At 50.2% G+C, this 27,985-nt stretch overlaps 1 protein-coding gene across 4 annotated transcripts in view; it reads right to left on the reverse strand.

Annotated features, from left to right (window-relative positions):
- The window catches only part of FANCA (FA complementation group A), a 33,668-nt gene that overhangs the window by 284 nt on the left and 5,399 nt on the right, over positions 1 to 27,985 (reverse strand). For 3 of the 4 annotated variants that reach the window (XM_055000360.1, XM_055000359.1, XM_055000361.1), the window contains 36 exons: positions 27,861 to 27,973; positions 26,401 to 26,486; positions 25,875 to 25,908; positions 24,719 to 24,785; positions 23,830 to 23,942; positions 23,240 to 23,316; positions 22,054 to 22,195; positions 21,132 to 21,265; positions 20,566 to 20,676; positions 19,958 to 20,053; positions 19,661 to 19,720; positions 17,259 to 17,347; positions 16,291 to 16,351; positions 16,050 to 16,099; positions 15,788 to 15,864; positions 14,174 to 14,281; positions 12,655 to 12,797; positions 11,348 to 11,418; positions 11,110 to 11,209; positions 10,741 to 10,940; positions 10,441 to 10,537; positions 8,907 to 9,083; positions 8,246 to 8,319; positions 7,439 to 7,567; positions 6,894 to 6,984; positions 6,142 to 6,311; positions 5,805 to 5,910; positions 5,195 to 5,254; positions 3,893 to 3,997; positions 3,269 to 3,381; positions 2,660 to 2,798; positions 2,385 to 2,447; positions 1,965 to 2,070; positions 1,804 to 1,879; positions 1,039 to 1,198; positions 850 to 942 (listed from right to left, as the gene is read on the reverse strand). In XM_055000360.1, coding sequence (XP_054856335.1) covers positions 850 to 942; positions 1,039 to 1,198; positions 1,804 to 1,879; positions 1,965 to 2,070; positions 2,385 to 2,447; positions 2,660 to 2,798; positions 3,269 to 3,381; positions 3,893 to 3,997; positions 5,195 to 5,254; positions 5,805 to 5,910; positions 6,142 to 6,311; positions 6,894 to 6,984; positions 7,439 to 7,567; positions 8,246 to 8,319; positions 8,907 to 9,083; positions 10,441 to 10,537; positions 10,741 to 10,940; positions 11,110 to 11,209; positions 11,348 to 11,418; positions 12,655 to 12,797; positions 14,174 to 14,281; positions 15,788 to 15,864; positions 16,050 to 16,099; positions 16,291 to 16,351; positions 17,259 to 17,347; positions 19,661 to 19,720; positions 19,958 to 20,053; positions 20,566 to 20,676; positions 21,132 to 21,265; positions 22,054 to 22,195; positions 23,240 to 23,316; positions 23,830 to 23,942; positions 24,719 to 24,785; positions 25,875 to 25,908; positions 26,401 to 26,486; positions 27,861 to 27,973 — 3,691 coding nt within the window. Of the gene's footprint in view, positions 1 to 849; positions 943 to 1,038; positions 1,199 to 1,803; positions 1,880 to 1,964; positions 2,071 to 2,384; positions 2,448 to 2,659; positions 2,799 to 3,268; positions 3,382 to 3,423; positions 3,596 to 3,892; positions 3,998 to 5,194; positions 5,255 to 5,804; positions 5,911 to 6,141; positions 6,312 to 6,893; positions 6,985 to 7,438; positions 7,568 to 8,245; positions 8,320 to 8,906; positions 9,084 to 10,440; positions 10,538 to 10,740; positions 10,941 to 11,109; positions 11,210 to 11,347; positions 11,419 to 12,654; positions 12,798 to 14,173; positions 14,282 to 15,787; positions 15,865 to 16,049; positions 16,100 to 16,290; positions 16,352 to 17,258; positions 17,348 to 19,660; positions 19,721 to 19,957; positions 20,054 to 20,565; positions 20,677 to 21,131; positions 21,266 to 22,053; positions 22,196 to 23,239; positions 23,317 to 23,829; positions 23,943 to 24,718; positions 24,786 to 25,874; positions 25,909 to 26,400; positions 26,487 to 27,860; positions 27,974 to 27,985 lie in introns of those variants that run through there. The other variant, XM_055000363.1, reaches the window with a different exon arrangement.

Here is a 27,985-nt window from a genome sequence, read left to right on the forward strand (position 1 = left end):
CCTCTCTAAAGCAAAGTCCCTGCATGATAACAACTACGCGCATATACCGCTTTTCTAGGCAGATTAGTGCCCCGCCCAGAGTGGGGAACAAGTCAGTGTTGTTATCATCCCCACAATGCAGCTGAGGAGCTGGGCTGAGAGGAGGGGCTGACCCAAGGCCACCTGCTGAGCTCATGGCTACAGCTTCCTCCAAGGATTCCGCCTTCTGGGCAAGACAGCCCTCTGCTGTTCATGGGGCCACTGGCTTAGCAAGGCTGAACTCTGAATGGGGCGCAGCTAGAGCGTGTCTAAGAGCAAGCCCAAACGGGATTCTGAGAGCAGCACGCAGGAAGCAGTGGCATTAAAATGGATGTGTGAGAAATACAGATTTGAGATAGCCCCCCGTTAGCTAGTTACAAACTCAAGCGGGTCAAGCACGGACAGAACTGACGGAAGTATCAGCCAGGAGTTAGACACAGATGTGCAGAGTTTTGGGGGCCCAGGCTCAATCCTTGGCACCCCAGATGGAAGGGCTGGAAGAGACCTCTGCAGGAAACGGCGCTCCCGTGGTACAGTCAGAGCCACCTGTGGCTCAGCTCTTCTCCGTTCCTCCTGGTTTGTTTGCCCTGTATCTGCGTGAGTCTTCCTCCTAGGTTCACAAGCTTGGGTTTTGCTTTCTCTCTAAACAGACGCTGAATATGTGGCAACTGCACCCATGCCCATCCCAAAAGACTGATGCTGGATGATTCACGCCTGCTTTCCTTCTGCTGCACTTGCATGCAGGGCGAGCATCTCTGGTCCAGCTGCCCTTCATTTCAGATGTCTGAAGACGGTGGTCGGACCGAAAAGAGACAGGGTGTCCTCGCGTACCTGATGGAGGCGGGAGAAGCTCCCCAGAGGACACTGTGGGATCGCCCGAACCAGGAACTGCCGCGCTGCTTGTATCTTGGCCAAAGGATCCTCCTAGGGAAGAGACAAGGGGGTCAGGGATTGCTGGCAGACACAAGAACGAGGGCCCCAAGTTTACAGCCACATAAGGGAGGGGCACTGCTTGCTCACAGGCTCCCCGTCACGTGTGCGTGATTCCCGCGGGTCCAGTCTGGCCACCGCCGTCCCTTCCATGAAGAGCTGCAGCAACTGCGTGTACATGTCGACGGCCACGTACAGGAATGTCTGCTGCTGTCTGATCAGTCGCTCTGGGCGCAAGGTGAAGAGGAGGCTGGGGAAGGAAATACAAGGCGCAAACTGAACTGGAGGGGTGCAGGAGGGTCAAGCCGAGTCCTGCATTTTGGATCGTCCGAACTGGGTTGTGGGATAACGGAAGAGAGGGGCGAGATTCAAAGAGAGGAAAGGAGGCAACTCTACAGACCACTATGGAACTCGGTGCCCCGAGATCCTCTAGTGCTAATGAGCACAAACAGCCTTTTTTTAAATACAAAAGGATTAGAGGAGCACCACCCAGAGAACAGTAATGAGAGCCACTGGGGGGGGGGGTCTCCTCTCCAGGTGCTGAGGGAGGCAGGGGGTGAGCCAAGTCGTACCACGGCTACAAACTCTCACGTGGCGCCTCTCTGACTACTGGCAGGAGGACGGCCACTTGAGAGGTTTGCCAGGCTCCTAAGGGCAATTCTGGTCTTCTGAATCCAGCCTTTGATACGAGGTTTGGATGACGGGTGGCAAGGCAGAGAACTGAATTAGAGACGGAGGCAGGGGAAGGAGATGGTCACGAATACTAGTCAGTAAGCAAGTGCTAGATTGCATTTGACAACGGAACGTTCTTCCTTGATTTCCTCGCTACATACAGAAAACAGCTGTGAAATTTACCTGTAGAAGGCCACTGGCAGGTGCTTCAGGTGCTGATCTGACACAGCGCTATGCAGGATTCGACAAGGGTCATCCTCTGCAGTGGGGGTGGGGGGGGAGAGACAGTGAACTTGGCTATTAGCTCTGCACTGAGAATTGTCCTAGAGGCAGAAGTCTCTTACCTGTCCCTCCTGAATGGAAAGGAGCCAGCCAGTCCACGCCTTGATCTTCCAGCAGCTGGGCTATCTTAGAGCTCCAGCCCAAGGCCGTGGGCACATCCATCCCTTCCTACAAATTACAAAACACACACACGCCCAACTTAATGACTGGTGACCACCAGAACAATTACTTACAAGCCATGCAGAGCAGCCATGAATGCCCGGCGAGGCAAGCTGTGTCTGTCCCTCGGCCTCTGTTCAGCCCTCTGGCACCAAAGGAGCCTCCTGCCCTGGAAGATTTCTTTTCAGGATGAGCGAGATTGAGTGTAACGTGCAAGCACATGCGAGCGTAGCCATATTATGCAAGTGAATAAAGCAACCCGCCCAGGCCAGGGGAGTTAACTATTCCCACCCCCACCCCGCCATTTTGAGGCCCAGACTGACCTGTGGGGCTAGCCTCGCCGAGATGAAATCCACGACTGACAAGAAGAGGAGGCACAACAGGAGCTGCCAGTTGCCAGACAAACATTTAACATGAAGTAATAAATAATAATCTGTCGCCTCAAAACTCCACATTGCATTCATCAATAACACCCCCCCCTTGGCTGCTGGTCCACCCTTCTCCCAGCAGAGCTCCTCTGCATCACCAGCTTCCTTTCATCTCAGTACTAACAACCTCCCCTCCCCCCAACCACACACTGCGAAGTTGCATCCCGTACTTGCTCTGCTCCGGGCCCCAGCCTGTTCAGTGCCTCTCCTGTTTTGTCATGTGCTGCTTGCTGCTGAACAGTGAAATGGAGGAAAGCAGCAGAAATCCAGGGTACATCAAAGACCAGAGATGTTTCTGACGAGAGGAAGCTAGGAAACAAAGCAAGGTATCAATATGGCAGAGGAGTGGAGGTGCCGGGCAGGGCTAGAATGTCCGCTTTGCAACTTCAGCCTGCAGCATCTCCAGATAAAAGGATCAGGCGGTGGGTGATGCAAAGGAGCTCTGCTGGGGGACCCTGGAGAGATGCTGCCACTCAGAGGAGAAAGGACCGGCCTTGACAGAACAAGGGTATGACGCAGGACAAGGCAGCTTCTTGTGTTCAAGGCAGCGATGCTCAGCCATCTTAAAGGTTTCATGGGGCTTGAGGGTTGTCGAGAGACAAAAAAGGCAGTTGGGGGCGGAGGGGGGAGGTCCGCAGCCCTTGAACAAGGCGAGAACTAAAAGGAGCCAAGAACGGAAGAAAACTGAAGCGGCCAGCTCCTTGTAGCTGGGGGGGGGGGGAGCCAGGCAAGCCCCCCACAGTGGCTGGGGTCACAGGCTGGCAGTTTCAGGGACTGACCTGTTGACAGAGCGCTGCCTCTCCTCAAGCCTCTGCAAGCCCTGCGCAAGCGGCACTGTGAAAAGTCTCTTCCACTCGGAGCAGAGCACAGCCTCCAGCTTCCGCCACCATCGCTGAAGGGAGCCAGGCAAACAGCAGTTAGCCATTATCCTCGGCCTCCACTCTTACAAAAGGGAGGCAAACCGTTACTGCAGCAAGGCGTATATCCCCAAACCACACTGCGGGCTTAGGAACAGTCACTCTTGCAGGTAACATTAATTTCAGCCAGCAAGCCTGCTAGGATTATGAAATGCTGCACAACTGGCCAAGGCGAGCTGGATGAGAAACCTGGGAAGGCAAAACAGGACAGGCCGATTTTTGTTAAAAACAAGCTACAAGTAATCAGGGCATTTTTAAAAGAGAGCTTGTTAGTTTCATCTGAGCCCAGAATTCAAGTGCTTTAAGCACAGCATCCACTCGGGGCCTGGCTGTTAAAAGTACTCCTTAAGAATGTCCAAGAAATGCTGCCATAAACATTTGAGCCCCGGAGTAAATGTTACTGTGGTTTGTACTGCACTGAAACCCAAAGGCCTGGAGAAAAGTTCCCGGAGGCAAGCCAGAAAACCAAAAGGACAGGACTCTTACCGCTGCAGAGCAAAGGAGTATAGGACACCTTGCTTGACAGGACGCGAGAACGGCAGTCACCTCCTGCGCGGACTGGCGGCACTCCAAACTGGCACTCAGCAGGCCCTAAGGGACGGCAAGGTCACTTGGATGCAGCACCCCCCCTACGTGTGCTCCCCTGATGCAAACGGGGGCTGCAGGCGAGTCCCCTCTTGATAACGCAAGCTCCAGTTATGAGAGGATGAGACCCATCAGGGCAATGTTTCTGCACCAGGAATGGGCTTCTGCATAGATCACCTGGATCCCAGCACGGCTTCCAAGAGGTCTCAGCCATACTTCTCATCCCTTCCCTTCCCTTCCCTCTTTGAATCTCAGGTACATTTCACTTCCATCAGCCACTCCTCTACCACTACCACCGCAAAGCAACACATACATAGAGAGTGAGCAAGGCACATCAATATAGCTAGTTTTCAACATGGCCAAACTTATGAATGCTTGAATCCAGAGACTGGAGCCGTGAACAGGCAAAACAGATCTCTCTACAAACCTGACAAAGCTCCAGGTTTGCAACAAAAAAAACTGAAATCTAAAAAAAAATTAATCTGAGGGTTAAGCCCACCCCACAGGATAGAAACAGTTCCTGTAGCTTTAAGAAATGAATGCCTTCAGTTCTCATTGTGGGGGTTGCCAGGCAACAACAGTACTGCCATCCTTCAAGCCTTGGTTTCTGTCAGAAGAGGAGGGAGCAGGGCCCTTTCCAGGGCTGTTTTGGCCTTTAGGGAGGACCCACTGGGTCCAGATCCAGTACCAATTACTGGGCAACTTGCTATCATGTGACTTCCAAGAGAGCCAGTTTGCTGTAGTGGTTAAGAGCAGGGGATTCTAATCTGGAGAGCCGGGTTTGATTCCCCACTCTGTCATAGAAGCCTGCTGGGTGACCTTGGGCCAGTTAACTCTATCTCACCCTAATCTAATTCACAGTTGTTGTGAGAATAACATGAAGCAGAGAACGATATAAGCTGCTTTAGATCCTCATGGGTAGAAAGGTGGGGTATTAATGAAGGAACTCAATAATAAACAATGTTGAAGATATGGGGGCAGATACAGGAAGGCTGGTAGCGAGCAGGGGGAGAAGGAAACAGAGAAAATATTGGGGGCTGCAGGCAGGAGAGAAATTAAGGAAATGGTGTGGACCCCTCAAGTCCTTGTGAGTTCCCCACTTTTCCAAAACTCTTAATGGCACAGGTGATCAAGGTGTCTGAGAACTAAAACTGCTTCCATGATGGGAGAAAAATGTAGCCTTTGGAACAGGTTAGGAGTTACCCTGAAGAAGTGAGCCGTGATGTCATAGGAGAGTGCATAGCCTCTGCTGCAGATGTTCTTCTGTAACGGCATTCAGAAGACATTATTCAGAAGGGAATGGACAGGAAGAAGGGAGTATTTCCATGTAATCCAACACAGCAGTTCCCAGTATGCTGAACTCTCTCCCCATCCCCTGCCAGGAAAGCGAGTCTCCATTCCACACCCCCTCTCAGGCACCTCCCGCTCCCAAGTCAAGACAGTCGTCATAGCAAGCAGGGCGGAGTTAGCCCCCCCATAAAAGCTAGAGCTGGGACTGGAAACTTTACATTCAGTTGATAAATTAACACTTAATTTGCGCCCCCCCCCCCCCCCGCATTTCCTCTGCTCCCCCAGGTTAAGAGTGGCTGGCACAATAGCACAAAAGGCCGGCAGCCCCGTTGGCAACACCCCTGTGTCAACGTGGCTTTGGGCATGGCTGACGGTGGAACAGGCTGTCGCTGTTCATCAAGGCTCATTCTCGCAGGTGAAAAGGAAAAAAGGCCTAGAAGGTGTGAAAATGTGACGATACTCCCAGGTGGCCACAAGGGTTGCCTGGAGCAGCTGCCACTATCCTCACGAGACCAGGACGCACCAGTTCTGCGTTCACGAAAGAGAAGAAGTCCTCGCAGTCCAGGGCGATTTCCTTCCCTTTCCGCTGGGCTGTGATGAGCAGTGAGGGAGGGAGACCCAAGAGAACCCTAAGGGAAAACCAAACAACCCTCACTCTCTCTTTCATTGCGAGTCAAACGGCTTTGCTGCAGACCCACACAGACTGCCAAGGGGCACATGAACCGGGGGGGGGGGGGGCGCGCGAATCCAGCTTGCTCCGAGTCCTGCCAAAAGCGACTCTTGCAAGACGCTGGGTTTCTCCAGACCGTTGTGTTTTTAAGAGCTGCTTTGTCACTTGCCGGAGACGGCTGCGCTTTTACCTCGTCTGAAGGAGCAGCTCCTGCTGCCTGAGCAGCCTCTCCGCCTCGGCAGACTCGGCCCCCAGAGCTTTTGTCCGTTCCCGGAGAGTCCTGAAGAGGAAGTGCTCCTCAGCCACGCGGCTGTCGGGCGGGGCTCTCCTGCGCTCCAGTTCCACCTCCAGCAGCATCTCCTGCAATGGGAACAGCAGCTGGCTCACACGGTGGCTTTGCACAACTGGCAGAGAGGAGGAAGCGCCTCGCGAGGGGTGGCCATACAGCCCTGACCCCGGGGGCTGCTGCCTTGGAACTCACCAATGCAGTAACGGGAGGAGCTTTCAAACATCCGGACTGTAGCGCAACAGAACACCCGCCTGCACAGCAACTGCGGTCCTGTCTGGTTCTGTTCCTCCACAAGTTGGCTACTCAGCCTCTCTAATCAGCCCTCCAAACCTTTCCCTCTCTTAGCTAATAACCAGGTGCCCATCTCTTTGGCCTGTGAGAGCTGCTGGCATGCTGCCCCCCCCCCCGCACTCATGAAGATACTACATGCGCATGTGCAATTATCAACAAAGCATCTGGGACGGCCTGCAGCAGGCACCATGAGTGGGGACTGCATGGGGCAGCCAATAGAGCAGGCTGTAAGACGGACTGGCTGCTTAATGACGTCGAAAGCAGCTTTGCACTTGGCCAGAATTCCACGCACTGAAAGGACATGAACAGTGAAAGAGGCAAAGGCTTAAAGGAGAAGGAAAAGCGCTCGAGGGTCGTGGCACCTGCAATCGGCAATGAATCTCAGGGCTTCCTCTCCTGCAGGGAACGGAACATTTTGGATTCTCTAAGCGGCGGCAGTTGGACAACTCGGACCTGGAATTAGAGGCAATTAATTACCAATCACAGGACTGTCTTTTGTCAAGTCCCTAAAATCTCTGAAGGCATAAGAAAAATTAATGGCATTTGCACCAGAGAAATTTAGAGGTGAAGGTATACTGAAAGGATTTCTCACAGCAGGTTCCCACATTTCTCTCCCATTGTCTAATGAGAAGTCCATCTTTCCTATAATGTAAGAATATAATATTGATAAACCTGATTTCTCTTAATTAAGTGAATTCTTTGGGTGTATTTGTTTTAATGCGTAGGAGGGAACCTCAACTGTGGTGCAGTATTACAGATTCGTTGTGAGTGCAAAACACACGCAAACACAGACTGAGCTAGAATCCAGCTTGTAGAAGGAGCAACCGAACCACCGACGAAGAGTCAGCCTTAGAAGTAACTTAACCAGATTCTTTGCACAAGGGAAGCCACCTGTGAGACTGCTTACTTCTGGCAGAAATCCAAGACCGTGCCAATAAGAACAGCACACGCCTCTCGCAGGTCTCCCTCGCAGCCTCCGGCAGCAGCAGAGGCAGGCAGATATTGCTGATACAAGGCCCAGTAATGGAACTCCTGCCTGGAAATACAGAACAGCCTGGAGTGTCGTCACATCACCCAAGCAGAACAAGAAGAATGCCGGGGAATCTGCTCAGGGCTAGCTTGGGAAGGCTGGACTCTGACGCTTTCTGGTATTGGGGTGTAGGAGAGAAAGGAAGGGGGGAGGGGGGGGACTCCTGCATTATTTGGGCTACGACCCACACTGACTTTGACCTCAAGAAAGAGAGAGTCACACCTGGGCCTCTGGAAAGATCCAGAGGGCGTTTTCACGAGTGAGACGGCACTCTTCTTTCACGCATCTCTGTGGTGTCAATGCAAACCTTCACCCTGCAATACTTCTCCAGTTCTAAATGTCTCTTCCAACACTTTAGCAGGGACAGGCCAGCTCCCTGAGGAAAGGCTGACCTCATCTGTGGGGGACCCCAAGCAGCCTGTAGGAAGAGGGATCCACGTCCCTGAACCCCAGCGGAAAGCAGCCTGTGCAACACCCTGAGCCACAGTACATTTGCAAGCACACTTGGCAGTCCCAAGAGAAAGCAGAAGATGCTTCCGTGTCTCTCGTGCAAGCACCCTCCTGCTAGCGCAGGAGCTGAATGCGGCCGGCTGTTTGCCTGCACTCTACGATGGAGGAGAAGTGCTGGGGCCACCGCCGGCCTCGTTCAGGGCTGTAGCTTCAACAGGACTTCCCTGCACCCACCTTTCAGAAGCAGACAGGACATCTTCATCCGGATGGACTCCTAGTTCCATCAGCAGCCACTCCCGGAGGGTCAGCTGTAAAAAGGGCAGAGTCATGCACAAGATAAAACAGCAAGACCCCAGAACCAGAACAGCAGCCGTTCCCTCCCATGAAGCCCAGCCCATTCCCAAGTCTTTCAGGCATAAGTGGAGGTGTTTGCCTGAGCCTCTAGAACTTTACATGCCTTGCACCCCCCAAATGTCTTGTCTCTTCTCTGCCCTTTTCATCCATGCCCCCTATTCCACTGGGAACAGCACACAGGGAGGCAGCCCCAACTGCTGGGACTTTGGAACAGATGCATGCACCAGTTCAAATGAGGCAGCATTTACACTGCACACACATGGCCTCTATTATTAACGGCCGGGTAACTCTGAAGCAGCTCTTCCACTCTCAGCTCTCTTGGGCAGCTGGCAGGCATGAACTCTTGGGGCCAGTGGGTGCCAGGTGGCTCAAATGGCAACGTTTATTCCACGCTGACTGAAGTTACGAGCTGTGCCCCGTAACAGTCACGTCTCAAGGTTACAGTGGCCCAGATCGGTTGGATCTAGGCAGAAGGACAATGTCTGTGCCAGATGCAATTGGAGCTTTAAAGCATGCTTTGCGGGCAATTAGGGAACTTTACCTGGAATGTTTTCTCTTGCAAGAGTTTTTTAAAGCGTGTTTGCTTCCACAAACAGAGGGCAGCTTTCTGATTGCGGAGGGTGGGGTGGAATAAAGACTTCCAAGGATACTCCGCCACGTCTCCTTCACAACCAGTTCCTCGGGCTTCTACACTGAGCCGTGGCACAACGTACTGGAGCTACAAAAGGAAACAGCACGAGGCGACAGTGACTACCCCCAAGGTGCATTAAGGAACTGCAGAGAACGGAGCTGCCCATGAAGGAAAACGAATACTCTTTGTAATAAAGTTATATGTTACTGTTATTTTGTTTATGTACAGAGGTTCCGTAATGGGATAGTAGGAGGGTTTAAAACTGTAACACTGCATGTTCAGTTGGCGAAGCAAGTGACTGTTGCCGAGGGGAGGTTGGCATCAGGTCGCTAAAGAGCTTCCAAGCTCAGGACAGGTTTTCAATGAGGAGGGATGATCTAAAGGGGCTCCTAAGGTCTGTATTCCAGAGCCAATGAGAACAAGACTTGAGCAAGTGTCAGCAGCCGACTGAGTGGAAGCTTTGGGAGAGGATATAGTTGAGAGAAGCAGCTGGAAGGCAAAAGGTCTTTAGGAGGGTGACCAGCCGAGGCCTTCCGAGAGTTGAGTGAGAATGAGGCAGAAGGCAAGGAGGATTCGCCATCGAGGAGAGGCCGGAGGAGAGGACGGAGAGGCGAGGAAGAGGCTGGAAGATCTGTGGCTGAGTCTGCCTAGCGAGATGGGAAGAGTGCCTCAGCAGGACCAGAGGGAAGACTGCAAATCCTCTATGCCAGCAGCAACAGGAAGCTGCCAGGCCAATCAGGACCTTCTCAGCTGGCTGGGGAGCAGGCAAAGGGAAGCGCGGCCTTTTTATTTTAATAGGGAGAGTGACTGCTGGAGCCTCATCTTGGCAACAGTCCTTAACTAAGGACAGAGGGCCATAAACATTTGATCTGCGCTTGTTTTAAAAAATAAAATCTGTATGTTTTTTCCTATTTAAGGCTGAGGTCCTGGGGACCTAACCAGATAACCCAGTGAGGCTTGCAAACCTTTGGGGTCTTATCAGGTCATCCTGGATTCTGCATTACAGCAGAGGGGACAATATTGGTGCAAGCTCCAGCAGACGATTAAATTCCCCTGCTAGGTTCCATCTTCTGTATTGATTATCTCCTCTATTCTAGTAGGCAGGCGACACCATTGGTTAACCTGGCAACATGGCAGGACCCGATTTACACCACTCCCTACATTCCTCCTCCACTCAACAATCTTCGGATTATCAAGTACCCTAACTAAGGATACCGGAACACAAGAAACCATGAAAAATTACAAAAGCAGAGGCTTTTTTTTTGAGAAAATGGAACAGCTAAAGCAGCTTCACTCTCTTCAGAAACCTGAGCCATCACCCAGAAAAAGTTTGGGATACGAACTGCAACTTAGCAGCATGAAAACACCCAAGAACAAAAATGGGTTAAAGCTCGATCTTGACTGAGTGCCGGATAATCATGGTTTCCTCCCCGCCAAAACTTACCTTTTTTAAAAAACCAGGGTGAAGTGAGGTGCATAAGAACTCGTGAGAAAGGGAAGAGAACTTGCACAGAGAATAAGAAACAGCTGCTGTACAAAACCTGCAGAAAGAAAAAGAAATGTTATTGGGCCAGCTATTACTTGAGTCCCCTGTGAAAGACAAGTCATTTCAGAAAGTGCCAGTAAGGGGCTGGGCTGTGACCCGAAGTCAGATGGATGAGTCCTGGCCTGCAGACTTGCAATCATGGCTTCATTCTACGGAAAAATTTATTCTCTGGCACATTCGACAGAGAGAACAGCTTACCGCATGCAGAAGACCACTGATTCTCCTGTCTCGCAGGCCAAGAGATGATCCCAGAGTTCAGCCACAGGAAGGCCTCTGGCCGTGATCCCGTGTGGAACCCAGGAGTAGATGTCCACCTCAGGAATTAAGGATTTGGCTTCATTCAAATGAACCACAAAGACAGCCAAGCCTATGGCATGTGCATCACTTAAAGAAGGACCCTGCAACAGCCAGACGTAACAAACCCTAGTTAAGGCAAGCAAGAGTTTAAAACCCTTGAGCGTCGATTCCAAGGACTCAACACGTAGGCAAGAGGAGGAACCAACGGAAGTTCTGTTCTTCAACAGGCTGCCTGCTTAAGACAGCAACCTGCTGCTTTAGGACACCAACCTGATGATAAATAAGTTGGCTGAGCCGGCTCAGCAAGGAAGGCAAGAGTTGCTGGTGTCCACAAACCATTTTCACGAAGAGAGATGGCCAGGCCCCCTGCCTGCAGAGCACACAAACCACGTCGTCAGAGGACTGCAGGACAGAAGCCTGACCCAGCAAAGCTGGCGTGCAAATAACATACACCTGTTTAACCACCTTGTACCAAGTAAAAAACACACACAGAAAGTATTTTTTTTACCTATCTGGAGGGCTGAAGTAGGAAGCAGCCATTACATTCTGGCAAAACGCTGTCAGCAAGAGATCGACAACCTGAAAGAGATGGACATGGCTACTCCAGAGGATCCGTACCTGTGGCTGGAATGCTTTTGTGGCAGTTTCCATCACAGGACTATCAAGAATGAGAGCCGTGGTTCTTTAATGTTGGCCGTCTCCACACGGCTCCCCACTGCTCGTAACAACTCGGAAGATCGCGTTGTTACAAGCAGCGGGGAGCCGTGTGGAAACGGCCGTTGTCTAATGGGGTCTGGCAAGGAACCAGCTGACAGCTGAACAAACCCAAAGCTTCTGCCCTTTTGAGTGGGTGGGATCCCAAGGTCTCACTTCTAAGAAATGCTTCTACTTCAGGGGCGTCTCACTCTTCCAGCATTCAAAACATTGTCGCTGGGAAAATGTAATTCTTTCAAGCTGGTGGAGAGACTGCCACTTGGAGAGCTGTCTGGTACAAGCAGACACAGGCAGCGACTGGAGAGCGCCTGTGACATCACCCATTCCCCCCCTGCCATGTAATCCTAAGAGGAGTGTTTTGCCTGTGAAGGCAGGAACTGCATAGGAATTGTAACTGATTAGTCATGAAAAAAAATTGGAGAAGCCCGTCAGTGCCCATGACAGCCTTGAAAAAAGCAACAAAAATCCACGTACGCACACACGGAGGAAACCGTAGCACCTCTTCCCTGTCTCTGCAGACTGGAAGGCCTACGAACAGGGAATGGGGTCATTTATTTATTTGCTCTGTGCAGCACCCAGCACGCTGTTAACTGCTGTAGAACTGCTGGAAAATGTCCTATAAAACTATTGTAAATAGTTGCTAATTGACCACTTGTCTAGTACTAAAGAGCATTAGGAAATTCTTGCACACAGAAAACTAGCTTCATAGGCTTGGGGCCAGCATGCAGAACCATAACCAGGAATGGCCTCTACGGCCCCACAGGACGCCTCAGCGTAGGAAGCTGCGTATCAGCCTTGATCGACTCATTCAAGGGTAGAGAAGTGGCATCTTTTGATGCTGCAAAATTTGATACTGGAGCCCCCAAAGGAAATAGAACCTACTACAATGAACATGACCCAGAGGAAGGCTACAAACCCATTATCTTTGGATGAGCAACTGTAATGGTAGTGCTTTGAAACAGAGATACAGTGAACACTCAAAAATCCAACCCACGTCCTGCAGTCCCTGATACTAGACTGCTCTTGTGGTCCACAAAGTTAGTATTTTGTCCATCACCTGCCTTGGCTATGGATATTATAAACAGAGGCCTCCAAACAGACCTCTTGATCCTGCTGCCGGACTTCAGGAACAGAAAGACACAACTTGATTCTCAGGCTCAGAGATGCGGCTTCGTCCTCGTCTTTCCTACACCTCAGAACACCTGCCAGTTTCTCAGAGACCAGAGCCACCTGGGCCGGCACACCTGCGGCGAAGAGAAGAGCAAATAAGGTGGGTTCGCTTGCAGGTAAGAAAGAGAAGGAGAGAAGACAACAACAGGGCACACCTGACAGCCAAACTCCCCTTAGCAATAAAAACACTCACAAATTATTGTGCCAGCATGTCCAGACACAGCTACACAGCTACGCAGGGCTTTAGCCCCACCCGAAGGAAGAGGGAATTTCAGCCCAGTAAGAATCTAACTGATGATCCAATCAAGGACACACTTGAGATCTAGAAGTGTAGTCGAGCAACCTAAAGCAAATTATGCCGGCCCTCCATTTCATGTGCCAAAGTGGACAATAAGCTTGCCTGGGTGTCTCTCTCAGCCGAGACGAGCACTGCCTTGGCCAAGTACTTGAGGTCGCCTGGACTACTCATTTCCTCGCCTGGCACCCCACCCTGACCCACTCACCCTAGCAGCTGGGCTCATCTTGGATGCCGCTGCAAGCTCCCCAAGCTGAGATGGGGGGAGCACGAGGCCTTGCAACAGCACATGTACGTCAGGACATGAGTGTTCCCTGTTATCTATGCAACCCTTGAAAAATATTTATTATTTAAATGTTTGTGACATGCTTTCGCCGGCATGGCGGGTCCTGGCTCTGGAAGGAGGGGGCATCTGCACACAGAGAGGTTGAGAGAGTGGTTGCCTGACAGGACGGGAGAAAGGAGGGTTGACTTCAAGGGGGAAGCAGGGAGGAGGAAGAAAGTGAGGAGTTTTCCTCCCGAGGGAGCGGAGAATCTCTAAAAAAGTTCCAGAGGAAAAAGGCGCATGGAGCAGAGAAAGGCAACAGGTAGAACAGCGGCCATCTTCTGGCGCGGGCATTCAATCCTGAGTGCTTGTGGGACTTCTCCTGCCAGGTCCTCAGAGCACGTGAAGGAGAGAGAGCATGCCAAGAGTGCCCTGAGACTAAGGAGACGCCCTTCTCTTTTCACCCTGACTTTGGGACTGCTTGATATACTCTCTCACTCTCTCACTCTCGCTCTTTTGTTTAAATCCTCCAGTTCTGAACCCTTTGGGTCCCCACCTTTAAATACAAACTCTGTTTTTAAGTCCTGTTCAGGTTTTGAACGGGGCGTCCACAATTCCAAGACCACCAGCCTGGTCCTTTTAAGGCTAAAAGGGTTGCAGGTCCATTCCGACGTCTGAAGATGACGACAGGGGGGCTACAAATGCTCCTGGGCCACCCGCTGACCCACTCCTGCCTTGCCCCCCCCCAAAAGGTCACAGAGAATTTGGGAGGTTTCCCCCTAGCTTTCAGGGGTCAGGGAAACTGTACGTGGGGCTCATTAACTACTTAAAGTACAGACCCAAATAATCCATAAGGCAGCTGTGGCTGTCCTTTCATTCCTTGCGCTTACCATCTTGCATGCTTTGGTCTGTAACCAGCAGTTTCAGGGCTTCAAGTTCAGCCTTCAGTAGTTCCAAGGGCTCCTTGAAATCGCCTGCCTTCGTTTCTGTACAGCCACCTGCAGAGGGGAAGCCACGCGCGTTTCAGCCAAGGGGAGAAGGCAAGAAAGAGGATTTTCAACTCTTGTCAGTGGTGGCCATATGAAGAAGTTAAAATCCATCGGCCGCCTGAAGAAACCTGCACGGGTAGAGCCAGAGATCTCCCTTCTGTCCATGCTGAAGGAGAAAAAGCCCATTTGGGTCTCCGTTCTGCACAGACTGGGGAGAGTGACAGGGGCCATGTGCTGTCCAAGGAACTCCTATGCCAAAGGAGCAGCATCCCGTTCAGCAAACCAGAGAGGGTCAAAGAAGAAGCTCTCTGGACAGGAATCTTCCTTGAGAGCCACCCCTCCACATACACCTGTAGCCAGCGCTGCGAGTGATGGCTGTTCTTGCCTGATACACAACTGAGCCCTTTGCACAGAAGTGCTGCAGGCAGCAGATCAAGCATTTCAGGGGCTTTTTACTGCCCGGCTTACAATTCCTCTGTTTGCTAACTGAGGCCACACTTCATGCAACTGAGGAAGTGGGCTCTTGTCCACAGAAGCTTATGCAGCCACATCCCTGCCTTCAAGGGGCAGGAAAATTCTTTGTTTTTCCTGCAACAGACTAAGGTTTCATTCTTTGGGATTTGCCACGTTTAAGACCAAGTCTTACCAATTTAATTGAGCAACCCCAATAGTTATACTGAGTGTATCCCGCTAAGTGGGGTCCCATGCAAAGAACGGTTCTCTCTCAACACTTGAGATCCTTTCAGATGGAGAGATCAGGGATAGCTGACAGCATCGTCTCTGTCAATCTGGTTTAGAATTTGTGCGCTTGCCCAAGTTCCTCCTGAACAAACATGCACAGCCTTTGAACAGTCATTAACACAGTTTGTTCATCCTGCTCTGCTTCCCAGGGGTAAATGCAACAGCTCCCAACCATTTACCTTTCAGGCAACACAATCCAATCCTTTCATTCTTAATTTGCTTCATTTATAGGCTGCCTTTCTCGCTGAGGCTCCAGGTGAATCACAACCAAAGGCGAAGCAGTAAGAACAGCCTAATGCCCAAGTGTCCAACGGAAAGCAACTCGCGCAGCCACTAGAGGCCCCTGCTGGGCCACTGCGGCTGCCACGGCTGCCACCTTGCCCTTGCCGACTGCCTCACGTTAAGCAGACAGGCCTAGAGCTCTGCGAAGGCAGCAGCAGCAGACCTTTTAAGGCATCTGCCCCAGAGCAGTTTTTACAAGACTGGTGCTTACGCAGCCCTCCTGCTACCCAGCAGACTGGCAACACCACCATCTGTCTTCCCGCCGCCCCCATGCGGTTGAGCATCAGCAGCCTCCCCCAAGGGCTGCTCAGATGCTGCAGAAGCAGCCAGCACCACAGCACTGTAATGCACTCGCTCCCCTTGTGCATCTCCAAGAACACCGCAGTGCTCACACATCAGAAAATGGCTGGGATACTTGGGAAAACGCCAACCTCTTCACAACACTAATGCAAGCGAGAAGCGTCTCAAACAAGGCAAACTGATTTCTCTCACCATGTAAGAACTTCTCTTTCACAGACTGACATTCTTCAATAAACCTGGAATACATATTCGGGGGAATCTTCTCAGCCCTGTTTTTAAGGAGACACAAACAAGAGTCGCAGCCGTGTTTAAATCGGGCTGTAATTAAAACTACAAGACAAAGACCGTTTTCCATCTCACAGGAATATTCTTGCACTTGCACTGAAAGGAAACACAGCAGCCAAGAACAACCGGCCAAGAGACGCAAGGAGAGTTTCCAGTCCAACTTCTTTACCTCTTTAGGGCATCTATTAAAGCCATGTGAGAGTCCGGTGTTTCAGGGAGCTGCAATTTTAAAAAAGAAATAAATTCAGAAATGTTCATTTTGGCTTTGAATTGCGCCAGCAAGCCACTTAATGTATATTTTACAGCGAATACGTGTCTAAATTTTTAGAAGTACGCCTATAAAAAAAACAGGCTAAAATATTTTAAAACGGCATTTATTGCCTAAAAAAAAAAAGAACAAAGAGACTAACCAAACGTGGCATGAGCAAAGCAGGAAGGAATCGGGAGATGTAATAAGGCCTCCGGAAGACACTGAAAGGCAGATGAAGCAGAGATTAATTACGGCTGAAATATAAAGCGCAGTGAAACAAGGAAATGTCCTTCCTGCACAAATGAAACTGACCAGGGTGGAAGGCTAAAAGTAGCAGGAAAAAAATCACCAGTCTTTCAGAATCACAGGGCATGGCTGTTTTATTACTTCAAGAGACCTAGGATGCTACTGTCTCCAGCAATTAAAAAAAATTAGGAAAAAAGCCAGCGTATCAGCATCCTGCATAGAACCTAAAATGCCCTTTTTTCTCATCAAGGATGTGGAGAAATGTCCTCCCCTCTAGAATTCACCCCGTTAACTCAACCCTTGGAACTACATCCTGTCGATGAGTTGGAGCCCAGCTGCAAGGGAGAGGGCTGGGGGATGAGCCAGCAAGCCCAAGCATCCAGCACTTTAGCGCTTACATATGGTAACGGTGCTGGCCAAAACAGGACAATGGGTGCCATCTCACACCTTGGTAGAATGTCACACTCAAGGGACAAACAACGACAGCCAAACAGCTAGAAAGTTTTCTTTTTCTCTTGAGGCAGGAAGATCAGAAGGACTCCAAGGTGGGACAGATTCTCCAAAGGTAAGATTATAAATTCTCAAGACTCTGAGAAGAAACTCTTGTCTGACATCTTCTGACCTCTTCGGACTGCAGTCTGAAGGACATAACCCCCCACCCTTTTCCAGAGCAAGCCCCACTGAATCGACAGGGTGCAGTTTTAGCAGAAGCCATATTCCTGCTCAAGGGATTTTTGTATGACGTGTGCAGCAGCCTGCGTGAGTTACAAATGGGTTCCAGGATCTTGCTTTTGTTCCCATTTCAACTCCTCCTACTTTCTCCTTTCCCGAGTATATTTTCAAAACACAGCGGGGGGCTAGGCTTACAGAAGGATTCCGTACCTGGCTTCCAACACAACTGCTGGAATCTTCCACGTGTTTTCAAATATCTGAACAGCCTTTTCGACATCCTGAAGTGCCTGGCAGTGTGGCTGAAGCAACAAAGAAAAGGGGGGGGGGAATGTTTCAGCTTCTTTTGCACTGATATTTGCGTCCTCCTTGAATGTTCTTTTGTGTTTTGGACTGTCTAGCCCACCTACTGGAGTTGTGAACAACCCAGCGACATAAAACACGGGCAAATCATGAGCGGGGTGAGGGGGGATGACAGCGCAAGAAGAGAGGAAGAGGACTGGAAAGGCCAACTTTTGGAGTGAAGATGCCCACATGTTCCTTCTGAACTTCATACATATTACACCTTGGGACTGAAGTACACAGAACTGAAACCTTTGAACAGATCTAGACAGAAAGCAAATTAATGCCAGCAGCAATTAAGCTTTTAGTAGCGGTCACTAAACCCTGTACAACTGCAGTGCCAATTCAACTTTGTGATGTTCAGTGGGGCCCAATAAAAACCAAAGGAACGTAAAAGGAAGCCGCCTTTCACCTGGGATACATCGAGGAAACTGCAATTACAACTTCCTAAAAATGAAACTTGGATCTATTCCGCTTGGCAGCAGGGTTTTTCCTCCTCACACTCAGACATCTGGAGTATACGTTTCCACAGATCTTCAGCAAGTTCCAAAGCCAACAATCAAATACAGAAATAAAGGAATACCACAAGCTGGATTTGTGCAGCTCAGACAAGACTGCCACGTACATTTCCGTGTCCTGGCCGCCATTAAACTGGACCTACAAGTATCTGAGCCCAAGAGCTTTCATCTCCCTTTGAAGCAAGCCTGTGAGTTCTAACTCGCAGGAGAGGAAGTCAGGAAAGAGGGGTGCTGGAAGAAAGCGTCTCAGGCCGAGCCCAGCATCTGGGGCTAAACAAAGGCTCTGCATAGTGGAAGGCTTGAAGGCTGGCAAATGCTAGTGGAGTCTGCTTGCCTATTGATCTGGGCTTTGCACCATCACTTCCCTTTCCTTACAAGGAAGATTTATCCTGCCTCACATCCCCTGCTTATCACAGGCGGTTCTCCTTGGCCCGTTTTAACTCGCTCCCTTAGCAGAGCGAACTGGAAGATTCAGGGGAATCTCCCGCGAGCGGAGGTGATGTTCCCGCAGAGATCACAACTGTTGAATCTAACACGCATTTTCTGTTTTCCTATAAGATGTATGCTGCACAAAGAGCCAATATGCTATTTCCACTTACAACTACCTTTCCAACCCACTCTGTGGATAAACCATCTGTTAAACCTCCTTTCGCAGTCTGACAAGAGGACTACAGAAAAAGTGGCAAAATTTATCTCATGGGCACTAAAACACCGTGCTAGCATGACTGACTGGGTTCTGAGGACCTTGATCTAACATCTATAATGGCATCCTGATATTTTAACCAGTTTGGTGTAGTGGTTAAGAGCGCAGGACTCTAATCTGGAGAGCCGGGTTTGATTCCTCACTCCTCCACTTGAAGCCAGCTGGGTGACCTTGGGCCAGTCACAGCTCTCTCAGAGCTCTCTCAGCCCCACCTACCTCACAGGGTGTTTTGTTGTGGGGATAATCATAACATACTTTGTAAACTGCTCTGAGTGGGTGTTAAGTCATCCTGAAGAGTGGTATATAAATCGAATGTTGTTGTTGTTGTTATTATAGCTGTGAAAATTTACTAGTTTCATCTTTTTATTGTGCGTACCTTTGATTTTGAATTGTATTTATATGCACATTTGTATTGGGCCCGGCCTGAGTAAATCCAACAATTGTGTTTTAAGGACCATTTTATTGGGTATAAACTTGGTGAATTCTTCCCAGGAGCAAAGCTTCCTCTTCATTCTATTTATGGCAAGCAGCTCCCCAGATTCAACGCTCCTCCCGCGGAGAACAGGACCAGTCATTCTATCTCCCAGCGGTTCGATAGCCAGGATGGAGACCCTCTCAGGTGCAAAATCATTTCATGCTGGGAGAATGCCCTTGGCTGTGGCTCAAGCATTTTCCCTAAGACTGAAGCCAGTTTTCTTGGGGGCTGCACAAACGTGAACTGTTTAGGGCCACACGAATGATGTCAGGGCTCAGAGTTTCAAGGACTGGCTTTCTCCTTGTGAGGAATCCAAGCTGGCCCCACACAGTCCACCAAAAACAGCCTGCAGCTGGAATCCGTAGGTTCTCTCAAAAAGCCAGAGCCCGTGACCTACAGCTTTATCGTACGCCTACTGACACATTCTCACATAAGCTGCTTTGGGCCCTCTTTGCGGGTGGGTGGGAAACAGAGGCCAGATATAAATTATTGTTTCAAATAAATAAATATACAGAGTCATTGTGAACGCAACAAGTAGCAAGGCTATTAGAAATCAGTTTTGGTGGTTCTTGGATACCTGTATAGCATCTTTTGTGGAAGATAAATCCTCATAGAGGCCCATGTCTTCGACTGCAACCTGGAAAGAGCAGCACAGCGGATGAGGCTGAATGAGAGCCAGGGCCCAGCCCCATATCCTGCCAACACTTAATCCTGGCAGAGATGAGCATGTGCAGAGTGCCTCTGCTACACGGCAGGAAAGTCACAACCTCCACCCAAGTCTGGAAGGGGGGGGCAGCTTCCAGGCAGAACTGAGCCCCAGCGGCTCCCTTTCCAGAAAGCAAAACCAGAAAAACTGAAAGTGCTTCTCACGGACCTTGAGATCTGCCAGCCGAGTTCTGGCCAGAGTGATGTATTCCAGAAGAAAGGGACGGTACTTAGTGGGCACAAAGGGCGGATGCATGATGTGAACCTAGAGAGTTCAGAACAGCTTAAACAAGACAGTCACGACTCCGTCACGCTTGACAGGCAGCCTGGCTTTCTCTGGCACTGATGCCCACAGAGCTCTCTGCAGACGGATGCAAAAATCAGAACCACGGCAGGAAAGCTGCTCCACAACAGAGAAGCCATTTGCTCCCCCGTTTGCATGGGGGATGCTCATCTTGTCCCATCTGGAGGGCAGGAAACAGGCTGTCACAGCAGGAGCAGTACCTGAGCAGGTGCTTCAGCCTCACTTCTAAACCCTGCCATGGAATCACCCATCTCAGCTGCACAACGCAGCAGGACTCCTGCCTGCTCACGCTGGACTCTTCTACAGCAAGCTCAGGACAGCGATGGCAGTTCCACTGCAAGGCAGGATCTGACCAGAAACCTCTGAATGGTTCATTTGGGAGGGAACACGTGATCTGACTCTACCGGTGCTCAAGCGGCTCTTTGGCTGCAAAAGGCTGTTGAACTGTACTGCCTCTGCCAGCCGCTGCTCACCTTCAAATACTGCGGGGATTCAAAAGGCACCAGCTCCGACAGGAACTTGAAGAGGAAGACCAAAGCCTTCTTGCTGCTGCCATGGAAACCACTGGCACTCCCAAAGGCGAGCTGGAAAGAGACAGCGATGCCTTTCAGCCACAGCAACCCCAAAGGCAGCGCGGGGAGGAGCCACCTGACCCGGCCACCCTGGGAGACACACGTCCTGCCTGCAGAACGGCCAGAGGCAAGACGTGCTCTGCCTGCCTCACCGGTCCTTTCTATATCTTGCAAGCAGTGCTTAATGCGGACTTTTGGGTACAATGTCACGTGGCTGCAGCGTGTGACTCTCCATGGCCCCGAGACCCTTCTCAGCCGGTCCAATTATTTATTCATATGCTGGAGCTCTTCCCCCGATCTCCCCCCTTCCCCTTGGATGAACAGGGACGCGCACAAACAGCCACGCTGTATTCTTCTTTGTCATCGCTCCTTTGCCACTTTCTGCCCCGGCTCCCCCCTCCCCCAGAAAGCCACTGCAGACCTACCCTTGTCATTCACATACAAGTTTTGCAGGCAGCTCCCCTTACCTTAAACCATTCAGAATAAGACATGAACAGAGCAGGGCCCTCAAGCGCTGCCTGCCGGGCAATTAAGAACGCAGTGATCAAGTTTTCCAAGTCGTAGTTCTCAAAGGCTTTTCTCAAGAGATGGCTCAGAAGTTCTAGAAGGAGCACAGCAAATCATTATACATTTAAGGGAAACTTTGATCCTAGGTAGCCCTGCAAGCCTATCCACAAAGATCAAACTGCGGCTAAGAAAACTTTGAATGTTCCTGAAGGAGCCAACCTTTGCCACGAAAGATGCTACGAGAGCCGATGAAGGTCCTACCCTGAAACGGCATATTCAGGGGAAACGTTTGCACCTAAGTTCAGACCCTCTCAGTATTCCGCAGAGTTGCCTTCAGTTACTCAGTGCTTCTAGACTTCAGTGGTTCTCAAGCCCTACGATACAGCCCTGCAGCCCTGGGCAGCCAGGAAGCCAGTCCACGCATGAAGAACACACACGCTGCAGCCATCTCTAGCGGGTCAAGAAAACATGATACTGGGAAGACTGGCCGTCTTTAGCAGTGTAAAATCCTGGAATGCAGTTCTGGCATTCCCTGCTACAGATCTCAGTGCCGCAATTCCTGAACAGGCATGCCTGTCTCTCAGAGGTAAAGGAAGGAGAGGTCCTCATTGGGACAGGATCCAGCACAGCACCGCCACTGTCTGAAGCCTAAGCAACCAACTAGCAATTTAAAACAGCTGTAGAATCAGGAATTCCAGCTTAGCTTGGCAAAAGCTTCATATTCATACTGGGACTATTCGGCAGAAAAAAAAGAGGTTCTCTCCTCGGGGATATTTCTGTAGCATTAAAACCAGCAGCCTCTGGCACCAACATGAGTTTGGCCTCTAAAGAAGTCAGCAGCTGTGATGCTCACTCAACAGCCACGGCCTTCCAACGCCCTACCTTTAACCAGCTGTTCTGCTTCAGCATGGCAGACCAGCAGCGTGGAAATGCAGGAGAGCACGTGATGCCAATTCACTTCGTTAGCCTCCAGGACTTGCTGCAAATGACCTATCAGCTTCTCCGCTCTGAGCCCCACAAACAGCTAGAAAGGAAGAACAGGGACCTGATGCCAGGATTCAAGGACGGTAGGAAGCCCTCCCAAGATTGTCCTCCCAAATTCATCAAACGGAAGCCCCTCTGGGAGAAGGATCGCGTTTTGCATTTCTAACCCATGTCAGATTTTCCAGTGAGGGCTTGGCCCCCCAGGGAGCCCTGCAAATCAGACGTCACCCTCCGGCTCTCAGGAATGCACCCAGAGACCTTTGAGCAGACAATCCCTTCCTTCTCTCTCTTTATATGCCCGCTCTGTTGTGCTACAAACATCATCTTACAGACGACTGCTGCCCGCAGGTGCCAACACCCATTTTTCAGGACACAAGTGCTGGTTTCATATAACGAAAGAGAAGCTCACAATTGGCCTCGTTACAGAGCTTGGGATAGGGAAGGCAAAGGACCTGGTTTCTATAGTTAAGCACAAATTTAATCAGTCAAGGAACACATACTTAAAAAGTAAAACAGAATATCCAGGTAGTTCTAAAACTATGTTTTTTTCCAGATAGCACAAACAAACCACAATTTGTTCATGAGGCGAGCAAGCTTCAAAAAATCCTTGATGCTCCCCCACCCAGAACTATCCCTGAATACTTCCTAGTTTAGAAGGCCTCTGATCGAATTATTTGTTGTGATATTCAAATATGGGTACCTTTGCATATCGGGGGTTGTTTCTTTCCCGGTAACTAGCATGGTGAGAGAGCTGAATTAGGACACAGGAGCCCTCGTTTAAACCACCCCCTCTGCCACGGAAACTCGTTGGGTGAACTTGGGCCAGTCACACCCTCTCAGCCTAACCTACTGCACAGAGGATAAAATAAGGCAGGGAGAATCTGCACACACTGCCCCGAACCCCTGAGAGAAAGAACAGGTAAAACTGTGACAGACAGGAAAGATAAAACCTGCTACTGGGACGGAGTCCATTCCCCGTCCTGAGGACTGGAAGCTTTTTCATGCCAATCTCCAACCCAGGTTTGTTTGCAACATCTGAATCCAGGCAAGAAGTTTCTCTGCAGAGCCTACAAGGAAGACACACCTTCCGATAGAGCCTGGTGAGCAACGAGCTGCTCCTTGTGAAGCTCCACTCTCGCTGGAGGTTAAGGGCGTCAGAAACTGCACAGAGAAGATGGAAACATTAACTGAACCGTCAGCAGCAGCAACGCTGCTGGAGAATGAAACCACCACCGCTTGGCCTGGCCAGGCACTGATTTCTAGCACCCAAAGGAACTCCCTTGTACAGGCCTCTCCCCGAAGGACAGAATCACTCTGGGGAGACTGGGAACGTATAGCAAGTCCATATAACTTTAGGGCCAGGCAATGTTGGAAGCATTAAAAAACAGATGTTCTCCAAGAGGTGCTTGGAAACTGGACTTGTGAATTAACAAAGAGCAGGAATGAGAAGCCTCAGGCCAGCGGGGAGAAGCTGGCCCACCGTCCCCATGCGCCCTCCTTCACTGTCTTAGTCTAGCCGCAGACCCATTTCTGCAAGGGTGGCATTCCTGGGATGCTGGAAAGGCCAAGCTCAAGGGAAGAGCTGCCACAGCGGCTGTGGAACAAGCGCTCCAGATGCCTCTCCTCTGCAGGCACGTGCTAGATTAGAGCTCCCCGTCACCCCTCCACTCCTACCTTTTAGCTGAGGGTTGTAAGTAAGAACGTGGGTGAAGGTGTGGCTGAAGAAGTCCTGCAGAGACTCAGAAGGGACTGTGCCTCGAGAAGCCGTCAAACTGAACACATCCAGCCTATCAACAAAGAGAGGGAACCTTTAATAACTGAAGAATAGCGACTCAGCAGACACCGACGACTGTGAATGACTCCCCTTCTCTAACTAAAACAACGTTCACCAAGAAGGCTGTGACAATGTGTATAAATATTTATCATTTCGTGTTAATGATATGGACAGGTTAGGAAAGAGGAAGGGATGCTGCTTGGACAGGAAGTCAGGAAAAGGTTAACAGGCATTTGCTTCCCGAAACGGAAATCCCTGGGGCTGGAAAGAGAACGCTCAGGAGAAAAAGCTGGTGGATACTGTAGCTTGCCGTTCAGTGAGAACTGCCTGCGTTGTGAGCTCAAAAGCAAAATCTAGCAGGTACAGGTGTGGCAAAAATCCTGCTCATTTCCAAGACTCCTGCCTGGGATTGCCCACAGAGAAGCTAAAGGTAGGCCTCGCGATGCCGAATCAAGATCAGCAGGCCCTCGATCCCAGTTCCCCAGTTCCATCACAAGCCGGTCAAGGGGAAAACAGCCCCTGCTCTCTGTTCCCAGAGAGTGTTCATCAGAAGGCAGCTGCTTCCGTATTCCCATTCTCTAAGAGGGATCACACCGCTGTGTTACAGCAGAACACGCCACTCTGCAGATATTTGGGGGGAAGAAGGAAACTGTGGCTGAAGGCAACATCTCATTCCATTATCTCCTGCCACGGTAAACAAGTCCCCCCTCTCCACACACACAATTTCCCTGCTATCAGGCCCACAAACAACAAAAGCCCTTTTGCAAAATATTCACAGAGATTCCTTACCAACGTTTCACAGCCCTCAATGCAGAAGCATCCTCTTGCTTTTCTTTAGCTGCAGTGTCAAGTACCCCTAAGTACAGAATTAAAAAAAAGAATCTTTGGCGGATGAAAGTTAGCAAGAATTGTGCTCGCCGAACAGCAAAACAAAGGGGAGGGGGAGAAGATGAAATGGGGCCGTCCTTCAAGGTGGCCTCATTAGGAAAATGGGAACGAGGGCCAGCTCATTAGCACTCGAGTCCTCCAGACTGGGAAACAATTAACCCTGACCTAGAACCACTTTATGCAACTGACCACGTGCTCAAGCACCAAGGGGCTCCATTTCTGAAAGATGGCCCTAATATCCGTACCACAGGAACAGCTGGGGCATAACGTGTTGGTAAAGTCTCCTGCACAGCCCCATATGAAGCAAAAGTGAACTGCACATCGCTGGAATATAGCAATGTCCATTGAACAGTTTGGTATTAGGCTGTTCTTACAGCTTTGTCTTTGGTTATAGTCTGCCTTGAGTCTCAGGAAAAAAAGCAAAGAATCCAGTAGCACCTTTAAGACTTAACTAACTTTATTGTAGCATAAGCTTTTGAGTGCCACAGCTCTCTTCGTCAGATGCAATCACAGTCAGATGCAATCTGACTGTGCATCGTCAGATGCAATCTGACAAAGAGAACTGTGATTCTCAAAAGCTTACGCTACAATAAAGTTGGTTAGTCTTAAAGGAAAATAAGGCTAGCTCTATTTTCTACTTTCCTATCCAGTTTGTTAGTTCCATAAATAAAGCTTTTGTTACTCTTCATCAGTTTAGTGTCTTGAGTGCTGCTCAGGCATTCTGCCAACACACAAAAATTACAAAATGCCAAGAGCCCATTTTGCCACGAGACTGGCCAATGACCATGACGACAGTTCAGTGCAAGAGCAGCACATCAGAGATTCACTGTTTGGATACTGGAGTTTTATTCCTGACACACTGGAGGATACAACTTTATATGAAACTGCATCAATGCCATCCACAGGTGCAATGCAGCTACAAGTTGCACCTGTTTCACATGTCTAATAGTATTTAAAAAGCTACTGACATCCACTGCATGTCCAGCCCAGCTCCCCTCACCCCAGGACTCTACGGAAGTGCAAATTCAATTGAGGCCCCTCCCTGGTCTCCACTTACATGCCAGCATTTCCTCCAATACAGCTCGGCAGATCTGTTTAAAAACAAAACACAATAAAAGCCATTTGCCTTTGCTGCCAGTCTACAGGTGCCAACATACCGCTCTGTACTCAAGTGCCAATTCCTAAACTAAAGCTGAGCTGTGGAGAGAAATGCGTGTGGCAATTAATAAAAATAAGCAAGCAGCTGAAATATGAAAAGGGAAGAAAAAGGCCTTTGTGGTATCTTCTTCTCCAGAACCTCCCATCTCCCAAGAAGGGAAGAAAAAGATGTATGAGCCAGCAAGCAAGACGGACTCTGTAAGGAGAGAAGCGTGTACCTTGGGGAGGAACAACCTGCCCCCCACCTAGCCCCACCTAAGCCCTTCTAGAGGGGATGAGCTTTCAGAAGGACAGACAGACACACAGGTGGAACAGACTGCAAGCTCATCCTTGAGGGGCTCCACCAGCCTCCTTCGTATTTGCAAAACTACAAAAACTGTTTTATTAAAAACAATTCTGCAGAGCTGTTGAATAAATATTCTTACTTTGGAGGGGATAGGCTGCAATTCCAATTTCTTTCCCATCTCAGATGTTTTCTGGAATCCGTTATGAAGAAACATAATCACAAAGTCTATACATGAAGAATAAAAACCACTGTTAATATTCCCTCATGTCTGTCGGGACAGATAAAGCGAAGGAAGAAAGGGCGAGAGGTTGACAGCCTCCTGCTCCACTCTGCACAGTAGAAGAGCCGAGTGAGGAAGAGGAGGAATTGGTGAGCCAGAAACAAACGGTACCAAAAAGCTCCTTTTATACTGAATGGGGGTCATTCTTTAGCTTAGTGACAGAATAAAGCAGACCTGAAATTGCTATAAAAGAGCCAGTCTGGTGCAGTGGTTAAGAGCGCGGGGCTCTAATCTGGAGAACTGGGTTTGAGTCCCCACTCCTCCGCTTGAAGCCAGCTGGGTGACCTTGGGTCAGGCACAGCTCTCTCGGAGCTCTCTCAGCCCCACCCACCTCACAGGGTGATTGTCATGGGAATAATAACAGCAGCAGCAGCAGCAGCAAACTGCCTCCACCCTGGTCATCAAAAGGTAATGAAGTTCCTGTTTCCAAAGCTCTGCATTCACATTTGCCAGGTCTGCGATGGACCCTTTGCCACTAGTATTCTAAGCCACAAGAATCCTCCCGGTCCGTGGCCTTTAATGCATGGGCTGGGACCCCGCAGGTGGATCGCATTTTTGCTGCTTGTGGGAAGGGCCTGTTGCTAATTTGCAAGTGTACACGGCCGGGGTGCCACACCACCCGCCTCTCTCTGAACACAGGCCGAGAGGAGCAGCAGGACAGCGGAGTGAGGACGCTCGGGAGGAAAGGAAATGTCTCCAGGACTCAGCTCTGCGGTTGGTTCCTCACTACTTGAGGCCTTCTTGGTTTACTTGCTCATGAGCCTGGCCTCGAGGCCATAACTCTGGCTCCCTTTCTTCCTGTCATGTGACTGTGACGTCACACACTGCAACCTGTGGGTTACAGGTAGGTTCTAACTTTGGAAAGGTCGATAACCGGGGCAGTAGGGTCTGTCTGCACGTAATTCCCACAGCAGGAGCTGATGCCTGGCCTGAGAGGGGCAGCAGTGGGATCCCTTGCCAGGCTCATGAAGACATTCACGGAGGTTCAACGACAGGAAAACAAGGAACACTCGAGGAAGGACAAGCGCTGAAGCCACAGAAAGCACTTTAAGAAGAAAGCAGCTACATTCTCCTCACTTGCTGGGTTATGCTGGGGGCTGACCTGAACAGGGAGCAGTCGCAGATACCCCCCAGCCAAAACCAGCCTGAGAGGAAACCAAGGCCTAAAACATCCTGCAGAATAGCAGAGATGGAAGGGTAGTGTTCAGCAATTGCCAGGCCTGTCAGGTTACAGCCACCAGCAGGTTACAGCCACCCTTCAGGTGTCCAGGGAGCAACCGGGAGCTGCAGCGTCTGGCGCTTTGCATGCTGGAGCTTGCCTGCAAGAATGCACCCCAGGGTCTCCGAGTCCAGGGAAGAACCTTCTGCCTGGTGGCACAGAAGACGGAGGCTGGTGCACAGCCATTTCACCAACGCAGACGTGTCTGGATGACTAGGGAGACAC

The sequence above is a fragment of the Eublepharis macularius genome, chromosome 16 (assembly GCF_028583425.1).
Source record: "Eublepharis macularius isolate TG4126 chromosome 16, MPM_Emac_v1.0, whole genome shotgun sequence".
Lineage (NCBI taxonomy): Eukaryota > Metazoa > Chordata > Lepidosauria > Squamata > Eublepharidae > Eublepharis > Eublepharis macularius.